The sequence below is a fragment of the Cornus florida genome, unplaced genomic scaffold (assembly GCF_030987335.1).
Source record: "Cornus florida cultivar Cherokee Brave unplaced genomic scaffold, ASM3098733v1 CherokeeBrave_3.0.0_Hap2_Chr06, whole genome shotgun sequence".
In the NCBI taxonomy this organism is placed as follows: Eukaryota; Viridiplantae; Streptophyta; class Magnoliopsida; order Cornales; family Cornaceae; genus Cornus; species Cornus florida.
Window position 1 is genome coordinate 83,549,206 of NW_026775576.1, and position 13,336 is coordinate 83,562,541.

At 34.6% G+C, this 13,336-nt stretch overlaps 1 protein-coding gene and 1 long non-coding RNA gene across 6 annotated transcripts; both read right to left on the minus strand.

The window, feature by feature from the left end:
- Positions 1–159: 159 nt before the first annotated feature.
- LOC132312425 (uncharacterized) lies at positions 160–5,438 on the minus strand. Of its 5 annotated transcripts, none has more exons than XR_009483268.1 (4): positions 4,833–4,975; positions 4,577–4,692; positions 635–726; positions 160–452 (listed from the first exon to the last, which is right to left on the minus strand). It is a non-coding gene; the product is annotated as an uncharacterized LOC132312425 (long non-coding RNA). The 5 variants fall into 5 exon arrangements; XR_009483267.1 differs by having other exon boundaries at positions 160–461; XR_009483269.1 differs by lacking the exon at positions 635–726.
- A 3,442-nt stretch (positions 5,439–8,880) lies between these two features.
- On the minus strand, positions 8,881–9,829 carry LOC132312427 (RING-H2 finger protein ATL66). Its single transcript, XM_059810795.1, has one exon. It carries the CDS (start codon positions 9,581–9,583, stop codon positions 9,113–9,115), a length of 471 nt encoding a protein of 156 aa, XP_059666778.1. The 5' UTR covers positions 9,584–9,829; the 3' UTR covers positions 8,881–9,112.
- Positions 9,830–13,336: the final 3,507 nt, after the last annotated feature.

Sequence of the window (13,336 nt, forward strand, 5' to 3'; positions counted from 1 at the left end):
TCAGATATCACCCACCCCGTGCTCAAAAGAAATTTGATCGTCAATATTAAAACCATCACATTTTAAACCAAGTAAATCCATGTCTATAACTCACGGGATACACTGATGTAAAACATCATCAATACCATAATAATTGACTGACCCAAAAGAATGAGGAGGTTAGTAACCTGAATGGTTTTTATTTCTCCATTATATTTTATTTATACAAACAAATCTTCCCTTTCTTTATTACAAACGCATCAATCGGCAACACTTTGGAAAGTGAAAATGTTCTGTTAGGCTGTCGCCCTATTAGCAACGTGTAACTGTGAAAGCACTTGGTATACCAGACCAGTCCATGAAGCAGACAGCAGGAATGACAAGCATCAGACAAAACTGTTTCAAATTGATCAAATATGAACGGCAAATGCTATTTTTGACCATACACGAAAACATGCTCAATTCTACCATCACTGTTCCACCTAAACAAACACATTCAGATATTTCATTAACGTCAGGCGGAGCACAGATATATACGATGGTAGAACTACAATCCAAGGCATTCCAGTGTAACACAATAGATAAGTCACTCTAATCACCTACTATTTTTTTTTTGTTTATTTTTTTCAAAATTACGAAGTAAACACGCACACACCTGCAATATTGCCCCTAATCCGTCTCAAAGTCATCAACAAAACATACAATGGTCACTAGTCATCTATTCTTCCTCACTTCTATTTGGAGATTCTGAAATAGATATATAAAATCAATTCAAATTTATGAGAAAAAAAAGAAGTAAAACAAAATTCTAATACTGATATAAAAGTATGCATATCCCTCTTTTGTCAGTCATTATACCATAAGCCATTGAAAACCACAAATTCAAGTCACAAGCAATTTCAATTTGAGAAAATTAGTGTCATTACAACAAAACAACTCAATAGGGTCACAAAAGAAAATGGATCCTAATTTATAACAAAAACAAAAACAAGCAATAGCAACTTGAATAATGCTTCACACAAATATACAAAATGCATGAAATTAGACAGAATATATTATTTGCCCATTCATTATTATAAATATACATAGATTATTTATAAACATCACCCAGTTCGAGTCCGCCGCCACAGGATCCTCTAAGAGCGAAAATATTTTACAAAATGGTTACTCTGAAGCTCGAACTTGTACCAATGACAGATTTTCGAAAGTTAAACATTCTAAGACATTATGTTTCGAACCTCGGCGGAGGCATGTGTGTGTGAGTACCAACTAAGGAAAAAAAAAAAAAAAAAAAAAAAGAAAGAAAAAAGAATAGGGTACCAACTGCCAAGTCAAACAAGAGAGTGAGCTCCGACAGAAGTTCGACAATGTGGGCAATTTGAACAAGCATTGGGCCCCTTATCCACACACTAAAAAGTGATGACAATGTTCACACTCTGGCAAGATCTTCACTTTGTCACCGTCTTCAAACACACAAAGGGCAAATATAGCACTTGGCTTTGTTGCAAACACCGACCTTTGCCCATGACCGGTGGAGTGTCATCAACAAACTGTTAATTGTGGCTGAATCAAGGCCCTGCGGTTGAGTAGGCGGCACGTGAGCCCAGTGTGGCGCGGAGGTGGCGCAGGATGTGAGGTGGCGAAAGTGGCAGATCCACCATGTGTAGAGGAAGAGAAGGGTGATTAGGAGAACGATGGAGAAGAGGACAATGATGAAGAATAGGGTTTGGCCTTGGATTTGGAAGTTCTGGTCGTCAAATACGGTGTAGCGCCATTGAAATGGTTGGGAGTCTTGAGACGCCAGCGGCGTGCCCCAGTGCTTCCACGCACGAAATGGGGCGCCCCCGTGCGGCATTCTACCGTATATCATTTTAGCTATTAACGATATGAGCCTTGACCTATCAATACCCCCTCATATCTGCCTAAAAAGCCTTCAAAAAGCAGAAAAACAGCAAGCGTGGAGTTCTTTATAGCCTCCCTAAGTTCAAGCTTCAAGCCTCCAGGCCTTGCACGCCTTTGTTGAGAACATACAGAAAAACACACCACTGCTACTACATAGAAACTGCATATTGACGTCCGTGTGTGACTGTTTGTATAGATGAAAACGATATGAATTGTGTAGATATATAAATGTGCGTAGTCGCGTGTAAATATTATGTAAAAGACGTGTGTGTGTGTGTGTAATGACTATGTGCGTACAATGATCTCTTTCTAGAGAAAGAGTTGCGTCTTAGTGACAAGATCGTCGGATTTTGATTGAATAAGGTTCTCGGCGACAGAATCCTCCACAAAAAACCTCATGTCCCACCAGATCTTGTCATTGTCGTCTAGGGATTTTATTGACACAACTATGGAAAATCGATGAAATCTTTCACTAGAAAGAAGAGAGAGAGAGATCATGTGGCATCATTGGGTTCGTTGCTTCTTGGGCTCTGCGTGTGTGGAATGTTTTCCAGTGGTTGCGGTGGTTAGGGTTAGAATTGGGGATGTTGAAAAAGGGGTCTATGCGGAAGCTTTAAAAGTCGTTGGATCATATAATTAGGTACTAAAACTTCATACCTTGTTTGAGATTCAAAAACAATCTTTAAGCGCTTCAACCCGGAAACTCCAAACTACCAAAGAAACTTTAAACAAAGTTAAACAAAATCCAGTACTAATCGGACGAAAAATTATAGTTTTTGGTGACGATTTAACCCTCTTCGTTAGCTTTCCAACGCCTGTGACCACTCTCAATTCTGCCTATTTTAGTGACTGCATTTCGTGCTGAAAAATAGGCTGCAGGATTTTGCACGAAATTTCTTTAAGTTTGTCCTTTAAACCACCAATTCTTCACTCCTATAACCTCTATGGAATCCACAAACATATGGAAGAGCGGGCTCCTTATTAGAATAAGAACAATTGTAGAGAGATAGTTTGAGAACTTGTACTCATTAGAGTAAATCCCAATAATGTTTAAATATTTTATCACCCCTTTGTGCACAAATTAGGATATTGGACAAATAGTATAGTCATCAATCCAATACTACAACGATTTTAGTATTTGTTTCGGACTTTAACTCTTATTCAAAAGTGCGAACCAACTATTTTATGACAAGCTAATTTCTATGATTTATAACTCCTATACGTTTATCTCCATCGTGAATGCACATAAATTATTTAGCGTTTGTCAAAGGAGCCTTGACACAACTATAGAGTCATTCAATACAAGCATTCACCAAATATGTATATATGCATCAGGGACGGATTTAGAAATTCATATGAGAGAGTGGGGGGGGGGGGAATTTTCATAATTTCAGTGGGGGCAATTTCAAAATTTTATGGGTATAAATGCAAAAAAAATACAAATTTAGGGGTGTAAAATGCAATAACAAAAAAATTCAGTGGGAGTGTCCACAATACATCTGTGCCTGATATGCATGTAAATTATAAAAACATACATCCATTGATTAAATATGTCAAATACATTCAGCTATTAGCTTGAAGGACACTCTCAATTCCAACATGGGAGATGGGTAGGAAGAAGATTGAAATGACTAGGGTTTATAGCAAAGCGATGGAACACCTATTTGATACATTTTATGTCTTAGTTACCATCGGTTTCACTCTCCATCACTGCAAACTCTAATCATTGCAATCCTCTTCCTACCCCTCTCCCGTCCTAACTCTAACCCTAATTGCAACTCTAAACGCCCACCATAACTATTGGAAAGCATCCCACACACCTAAAAACTGCTCAATCCCTCACAATGCTGAGCCCAAATCAACTAATTTCAAGAATCAACAACTGCAACGACGCCACGCGACCTCTCTCTTCTTGTCGGTGAAAGATCTCATTGATTTTCACGATCCCGTCAATCAAAGCCCTAGACTACAATGACAAGATCTGGCGGTACCCAAGGTTCTTTGTGAAGGATTCTGGCTTCAACAACCTTAGCTAATCAAAATCTAGTGATCTTTTCATTACTGATACGCAACTCTTTCTCTATAGATAGATCATGATACAAACATAGTTATACACATACATATACACACACGACACACATATCTTTTACATACATATTTACACACACGATTACACAAAATTAGATATCTACACAGTTCATATCATTTTGATCACCCATAGTCACACTCGTACTTCTGTATATAAGTGTTTGTATGGTAGCAGTGGTGTGTTTTTCTATATGTTCTCAACAAAGATCAGTGGGGTTTGGTAAATGCCATGGTCAAATGGCCGAATATGTTCAATGAAGAGTTGATTGGTGACACATAACATTATTAATGCACACTTTATTTTACTCCCAGAAATTTATTATTTTAGAAACATAGAATTAATTATGGAAAAAAAAAAAATGGAGTGTAGTGTTATGTTGTGTCAAAGCTCATTCAATTCCACCATCTGATCAAATGTGTTTGCTGGCACTACCAACCAAACAAGAAAAATCAAATAATCTAAAACCCAATGGAAATGAACACAAAACATAGCAACTAAATCGCATTTCATCAACAAATGCATCAGAGTCTCACAATGTAATTTAAGCTTAACAAATAGTAGAACAAACTATGAAAGTTCACGAAATCGAAATTAACAGAAAAATACCATCAGACAGCTTAAATTTGAACACTCTGCAAATTTATTTTCAGCAACTATCACTTAGATCTTTGCCTCATCTTTCGGCGCTTCCTCTTCAACCTCCTCATTCGCTTCTTCTTCCACTGAAAACAGAACCACCAAAATTATCATCAATCGACAGATCAAACATACATACAACTATACATATACTTACATATATTATTAGATACTGAGAGATTAAGAAAAATTAATAAAGAGAGTATGTCTCAGGAGTAGAAATTACCTTAGCTCTCATGGTGATGAGAGGAAGGTAGCTAGATTTTCTTCCCCTCTTCTTCGAAGATCCTACTGTCTCTTTGAAGGCTAAGGCAAAAGACGTCACATAAGTGGAACCCTAGGTTTTTATTTTTAGAGTCCGAAACAAAAATGTATTTTTAGTGGTAGAAACTTTTATGAGTAAATTACAATTATCTCCTTTCAAATTTGAACAGATCTCACGTACGTGAAGCATTCGAAGTTTGTTAATCCGAATAAAAAATCAATTATACTTTTACATGTAATATATTTTTATAATACAATATATATTATAAAATCTTAAAAAACAAACAATTTTTTACCTCATCGCTCTTATTACTTTCTTTCTCCTCTCCACTACCATTACCCAGTCCTAAAAAAATATTCTAAAAAAATAAAATAAATAAGTATAACGGCATAAATCTAAATTTGAAAGGAGGTCAAAACAATAAATCTGAAACGCTTCACTTGTGTGAGATTTGTTCAAATTTCAGGAGAGATCACTGTAATCTACCCAAATCTTATTGAATTAAAAAAAAAAAAAAAAAATCCATTTAGCACTAGTAATTATATATATTCATAAATTTTAAGCCTTCCTGACTATTAAAAAAAAACTTACTAATTATATTTTTTACAATATGAAAAAAGTAAAAATAAATTTACTTATGAAATAAATGAAATTTCATGTCCTATACTAATATAACGTGTGATAGTTAAAAAAATTTCAAATAAAATAAAAATTTTATATGTGATTTTATATATTTTTAAATTTTTCTTGGGAGAATCTTTTATGATCAATTTTCATGATTCTATAAGTTAGAATAATGAGTCATTAATGACTGACTAAGGGCAATCGTTTCTATCATTAATGACTAAGGGCAATCGTTTCTATCTTATATTTCTGTTTTCATCCGCAACCAAAATAAGGTTTTGGTTACGAGACTTATGAGACGTGTTCAATAGTAATTGGAGTAAAATTTATTCAATAATTTTTTTAAATAAAAACATGACAACTTATTGGATAAATTTTATTCAGCTACCCATTTTGTTTCTCAATCTTTTAATATTTTTTTATCAAATATGTTTTCTTGTTTTTATTTTCAAAAATTATTGAATAAATTTTACTCCAATTAATATTGAACACGTCTCATAAGCCTCGTAACCAAAACTATATACAGTTCACTACCACAATGTTAAGAAACATCAACTTTATGCTTTAAAATTTTTGTTATACAGTAAATATATCAAACGCGATTTAATAACTAGCACTAATGAGGTCGGTGGACTGACAGTGAGGTGAGTGATGACTCCACCAAAAGCATTGCGAATGATTGGTTTGCCAAATTATGCCTTGTACTCCATTTTCAAATCAGTCTCAATCCGATTTGAACTCATGGCATCTGACCATGATTCGAATTTAAAAATGGAGCGTAACATTAAAATCTGAATTTAAACTCGGTGTGCATGAATCTAACTTCAGATTTGTTCCATTTCATGTGCAAGTTGTATTCGATCTTTTTAAGCATAGGCACAATCACATTCAAGGAAATTAAGGACATGTTTGGTCATTTTTTTGAGAAATTTTTTTTCAAAGATCATGTTTGTGAGTTACTAATTTCAAATCCAATGTTCCAAATTTCATGCGGCTAAATATAGCCTCAAAACAGAATTGATGGCATCAAAGAAAAGAGCATCTAAGAAATTTCTAATACCATGAGTTGGTTAAAAATAAGGACATCTTCGGTGATATTTAAGTAACTCTATGCCTATGCTTATGAAATATTAGTGCATGAAAATCACTAGTAATTTTTAAGATAATTTAAAGTGACACCTCCGATGTTTGAATTTATAATAACTAGTTACAACTTGGATACTTTGTTGGCAATGACACCCTATTTCAGAAATAAGATTCAAACACAACGTAAAAGAATATGAAATGTCGAAGTTGCCTATCAATAAAATATTTTATTTTTGACCAAAATATCAGCTCATGGAAATGACCAAACTACCCTGCAGTCAATATTAACCATTGAAGACCAAACAAGCTTAATTCGCATCCCAACCCGAACCCCAACTCAACTGAGTCCAACTCGTATGTCATTAAAGCTCTGCTCGAGCTCAGGGGTGTTAGTGTCAAAAATTGGGTCAAGTTGTATCTACCTGTAATAAACCCAAACCTCCACGCCCGTGCGGGGGTTGGGAGGGTGTCGGTGTAAATTACCTAATGCTAACCCCAGGAAGGCTAATTAGAATGATTCTGGTATTCAAGAATTCAGAAGGACTGGCTGCATTGCATCAACTACATCCAAGATGCAAGATGAGTTCCTTAACCGCGTTAGACATACTGAACTTACCAGCAATGTAAACAAGGAGGTGCTTCAATGAACTTTGTATAATACAGCAACACCATAATGCCTAATTCGACTCTTAAAATCATCATCGTCGTTACCTTTGTCCCAAAAGAATGAGGTTAGTGACACTAGTTCTCTTTCTCCATTCTATACAAACTAGTCATGTCTCCTCTAGTATTTCAATCTCTTGCGTTCTATACAAACTAGTCTTCCCTTTCATACAAGCATACATTCTGTGTCTCCGTACGAACTAAATCCGTACACTTCATTCATAATCTTAAAGTGGCACTTCAAAGCAGAAAATGATTCAGATGACGAAAAATGTTCCATGTCTCGTGGTATCCCCCACGATAAGATTTCCAACCAATGCTGGCAAAGAGTTGCTCTCCATCCGCCAAAGTGGGGTCTGCAGGCAACCTCAGAGTTTCCCTGGTTTGCTTTAGAAATCTACTTTCTCTTGTTATGACTTATGGGGTACAAACACAAAGGATAAATATCTAAATCAACAATCTAGTTCCCAAACTCTCCTATACGTCTCTACTAATGCCCCCCTTAGGTTGTCTGGACCCCCATGTCTTGTTGACATGAGTGCATCTCATGGTCCCAAATTGAGATGATGCTGCTGCAATAGCAACATGTAACTTTGAAAGCAGTTTGTATACCGGTCCATGAATGAAGCGCTTTGACAGCAGCCCTATAGCAATAGCATCAGACAAACTGATAAAGATTAAGAGAAAGGAGGTTTTTTTTTTTTTTTTTTTTTTTTTTTAAATTACATTTTCAACTAAACTCGAAACCGTTCAAATTGACAGCCATTACCATAAGTGACCCTTTTCAAAGTGATCAAACATGACTGGCAAATGATACCAGACTATGTGGAATATGCAAAAACAAACACACCAATGTTTTATGCGGGAAACAAATGACAACACATTGAAAATGCTCAATTCTACCAGTCTTCCACCTACACAACGAAACTCAAACTGAAAGCGAAAACGTGATTAGATCCTCCATTAACGTTAAAAAAAGGTCAGCAAAGAAACATAACTTAAACAGGAAATTCATCAAACAGGTGGAGGACACAGATATATAACATGGCATATGCCTTGGTATCACTACAAACTAAGCTACAAACTAAGGCATTCCAGTATAACTTGATAGATAAGTCACTAATCACCTACCATTCAGGGAGTATTTATTTATTTATTCAAAATTTCAAGCAAACTCACACAAATCCACTATATTGCCTCTAGCCGGGTTCGAATGCTCGAACTCCCGACCTCTCTCCTTTGGAGAGGAGAGGAGAGATCAAACCATCTCAACTAATATGTATCGGTCACTAAACACATTTTGTATTTAGGAAAATTTCGAATTGGTATACAATCTAAATCAAATTTATTATGAGAAAATACGTCAACAAAATTTCTACAAACATGTATACATATCCACTGAGAAAAAAAGTCAAAAACTATGCATACCCAATTTTGTAAGTCTAATCACCATAAGCCATTGAAAACCACAAATTCAAGTCAGAAGCAATTCAATTTGAGAAACAGAGTGTCAACACAGCAAAACATATCAAAAAGGTCACAAAACAAAATGTACGTATATAATTCATAACAAATACAAAAACCAAGCAATAGCAAATTGAATAATGCTTTACAAAAATTTACAGAATGCATGAAATAAGAGAGAACACACACACACACACATATATACCCATTCATCAATATAAATATACATAGTGAACACCACCCAATTCTGATCCGCCACCGCAGGATCTGGAGAGTGGAAATATTTTACAGAATGGTTACTCTGAAGCTCGAACTCGCACCAATAACACTGATATTCGAACGTTAAACCATTGAACCATTCAAAAAAAACATTATCTTGAGAAGAAGAAAAATGATATACCGAGTCAAACGAGTGAGTGAGCTCGGAGAGAAGCTCGACAGAGTGGGCAATTCGGACGAGCAGTGAGCCACTTGTCCACACACTCGGAGTGATAACAATGTTGACATTCCGGCAAGACCTTCACTTTGTCGCCGTCTTGAAACACGCCGAGGCATATACAGCACTCGGGCTCCTCGCGAAGACCCGCCATTGACGGTGACCGGTGGAGTGTCATCGGCAAGCTGTTGATTGTGGCCGGATCGAGCCCCTGCGGCTGAGCGGGCGGCGCGTGAGCACGGTGCGGGGCGGATGTGGCGGCGGATGGGAGGTGGCGGATGCGGCAGACCCAGCGGGCGTAGAGGAAGAGGATGGTGATGAGGAGGACGATGGAGAAGAGGACAACGATGAAGAAGAGGGTTCGGCCACGGATTTGGAAGTTCCGGTCGTCGAATTCGGTGTAGCGCCAGTGGAATGGTTGGGAGTCTTGGGACGCCATTTACGGGAATTGGCGGGTTAGTTGGTGGGGGCGACGGTGGTTGTGGTCGGAGATGGTGGTTGTGTCATGTTTTGGTGGTGAGGAGCGAGTCCGTGATTGGATAGGGATCTAGTTAGAGATGTTTTCGATGTGTAGTCGAATACAATGGTATAACTGTAACGGTAGTTTCTATTATTGTAAGAGGAGAGGGATAACCCTCCCCTCTACAGCGCGTGGACAAGTGGAGGGGTCAGAATTTGGAACGTAGTCATAAACTGTCTGTCCTTTGAAGATATTATTGTATGTCTGTTGTCTAAGGTTTGTGAGTCGAGCTCTCATTGGTTAGATTCCAAGTGTTTTTTTTTTGTTTTTGTTAAAAGGTAAACTTGGTTAGATTCCAAGTGTTGTTAACGAAGACACTAGCAAAAAATTATTACATAAAACTTTTTTGATAATTTAATTTTTTTAAATTTTTTTTGTAAATGTGTGGAAGTTGTATCGATTTTATTTATTGGACTAATGGTCATATTTAAGCCACTTAACTGATCGAATTCGGATCAAATCAATCAAATTCATATTCGATTTATTAAATTAACAAATTATTAAATTCGAATAGCTAACGAGTTATCAGATTGAATATTTCAATTCATACTTTATTTAGTTCGGTTTCAGAATATTTTTTATTTTATTTTTATAAAGATTAAAATGTCATGTATATCTACATATAAGGTTAGATGGGTGAATAATTGTTAATATATAGGATTGTGTGCAACCAAATGAATATATTAAAAAATAATTAATATATAAAAATTTAATACTACTAGATAACTAATATATATAACATTCTTATATAGTTTATTGTAATGTAATAATATATATATATTTATAATTTGAATGGGATGGAAATATTTATAACTCATATCTAATTTGTTAAGATAATGGATTTTTAAATTCAAATTATTATCAAATTATAATAATTCATTTTTAATCCATATATATATATAATCAAATCCGATTCAAATTGAAATCAGATCAAAATTGGATCCATATATTGACAGGTGTAACTCTATCATATTCGTACACTTTTTTGATGAGATCAAATTCTCATACACATGCACTATTCTTAATATCAATATGTTGCAGTAAAAGTGATTGTAGATTTTGTCTTGGAAAATTAAATATCATGTCATTGAGTTAGAGATATTTTGATATTCTAGTGACGAAGTTAAAAAGCACTCAAAGGTTGGAAATAAGAAAATTTATGTTTTTAATAAAAATGAATAAAATCTGATATTAAGGATTGTTTAATGTTTGATAACTTTTTGCACTGCAACTCGGGCGAGCCCAATCCGAAATAACCCGAGTTCATCTCAAAATTTTGTGGGCTTGGGCAATATTTTTCTAATTTCGATTTGGGTCTGTGCTATATATTTTAAGTCCGAATTCAATTCGGGCTGAGTTTGGGTTGATATGGATGAAGCTTTCGCCCAACCCGAGCTCGAAAATATTACATATATTTATAATTATACTTGAGTCACAAGAGTATAATAGCCAAGTTAGTAGTGTGTTTGGGATTTATGCTTAAAGTTTTAAGTTTAAGTCATGGGTGCAGCATTAATTGATTTATTTTTTACAAACAAATTCTTCTAAGGTGGGCTTAGTGCGGGCTCGAGCTGATCCAATATGAGTGCCAAGCCCGCTCAACCCCTCCGAATTGCAGCCCTAATTAACTTTCAAGCATTATTATTTGGTCAAGCACATGCTGGGCACGTAGTGGGACTACTTTATAAGTTTATTTTACCTATAGCCTCACACAATATTTAAGTATGATTAATGAAAATAGTGATTTGGTCCATCATAAATTGTCCCTTAGCTTCCTAATATCAAAAGTTCTTCGTGGACAAGACTCTCATAATACGAATTTTGTTACAAAGAATTTGTGACAAAGAAGAAAAAAAACATCTAATCGAGTGTATTTCTTAAATGTACTTTTAAAAATACATACACATATATCTTTATATATATATATATATATATATATATATATATATATTTGATAATATTATTTCTTATTCTTGATAATAATCGCAAGCCTCCAATAAATAATATAAAGCGGACAATAATGTATAGTAGCGACAACAATGGGACAATGATGTATAGTAGGGACAACAATGGTCAAAGGTGATGGTGGTGGTTACATGGACAAATTAATAAACTATTAAATTTACCATTATATATATATCACTTCCTAAAAACAACCATTTTTTTCTTTTTAACACTTATCTGAAATGGACTTCATGACTATCAAGTTTTTGAAAATCGTTTCGCACATGTGTAACCACGTCATATTTTTTGAAAAAATAATTTTTGAAGTTTAAAAGAACTTTTTGAGTTCTCAGGAAGCTCCCAAATGCCCTTTGAAGACTTATGAACTTGTTCTATCAGGGTTAAATTGGACTTAGAAAATTAATAGACTTTAATATATCTAAAATCTGTATTATATGCAAAATGCTTTTCTAAGTGAAAATTTAAGCCAACTAATCAATATGAAATGAAAATAACCAATAAACACCAAAGAAATCTGTATTATTGAGTATATTTTCTTAGTATTATTTAGTTAGCATATTATTTTTTTATTTATTTGAATAGCATTACTTTTACCATAACACTACATATTCAATTTTTTTTTTTTTTTGGTACTACATATTAAAATAAAAAACCAAATTATGTTTAATAGCTATTAAAAATGCTGTCCCGAAATGCCCTGGAGCTAGATCATTTGGATTTAGATTTAGATTTTGGGTTGAAATTAAATTGACTTGGGTTTGGGCCTAGCTCCTGCTTCTTTAGAGTCTAGGCTCGAATTAGTGTTCTGTTCTAGTTGAGATTGGATTGTTCTAGGCCCAATCCACAGTATTTGCTTGCCTTCCCTTAGCGAATCCGCTCAAACCTCTCTAGATTTTGGCTCCCTAAAAATATCACTTCAACTTTTTCAAAAGCCATGTTAATAGCTTTTGCTCTCCAAAAATTGACACTCCATCAGGCTCTTTGGATTTTCGCTCTAAAATATATATATATATATATTATTTTTTAAACAATACATTATCCATTATATGATTTAAAAAAATTAGGATTAATATTACACAACTTTAAACAATATATCATCCATTATATGGATAAAAGTTATGATTGATGTTATGCTTCACAATATGACATCAACTTTCTAACTCAAATTCAGCAACTGTTTGACTATGAAACACCTCTTTAGCTTTTGTCATCTACACAAAAAATTTAAGAATAAATTAAAATCCAAATATTTAAAATATTTATAAGTTATATTTAAAACAATAAATAATTCACCATATCATCAGTATTGAAGCTACTAGTGCGTTTCATTTCGATGTTATTCATGCACCTATAAAATATGCTGATTTGTTTTTAGAAGATGAATCAACAATTCATCAAAGTTACTGCATTTTCGCGAAAATGAAACACCAAGATGTTGTACATAACTTTCAAAGATTTGCTCCCATAACTTTTTGTTACTTTGATCTGCCTTCGTATTCAAATCGGAGGTAATGGACATTAACGCCTAACATAAAGTCGCATTTTTTGTCGTGGACCAATTTTGATTTTGGATAATCGGTTATTGTGTGAAAGGTTGTGAGTTACTTAATTGAGGATCCATGGAATCAGATTGAGTTTGAAAATAATAGTTAAAATTGAGAAAATAAAAGATGAAATAGCTTGAATGGTAGATAATAAAGATGTGTT

Excerpts from the sequence above, each read along its gene's own strand:
- LOC132312427 (XM_059810795.1), bottom strand. The coding sequence starts at position 9,583 with ATGGCGTCCCAAGACTCCCAACCATTCCACTGGCGCTACACCGAATTC.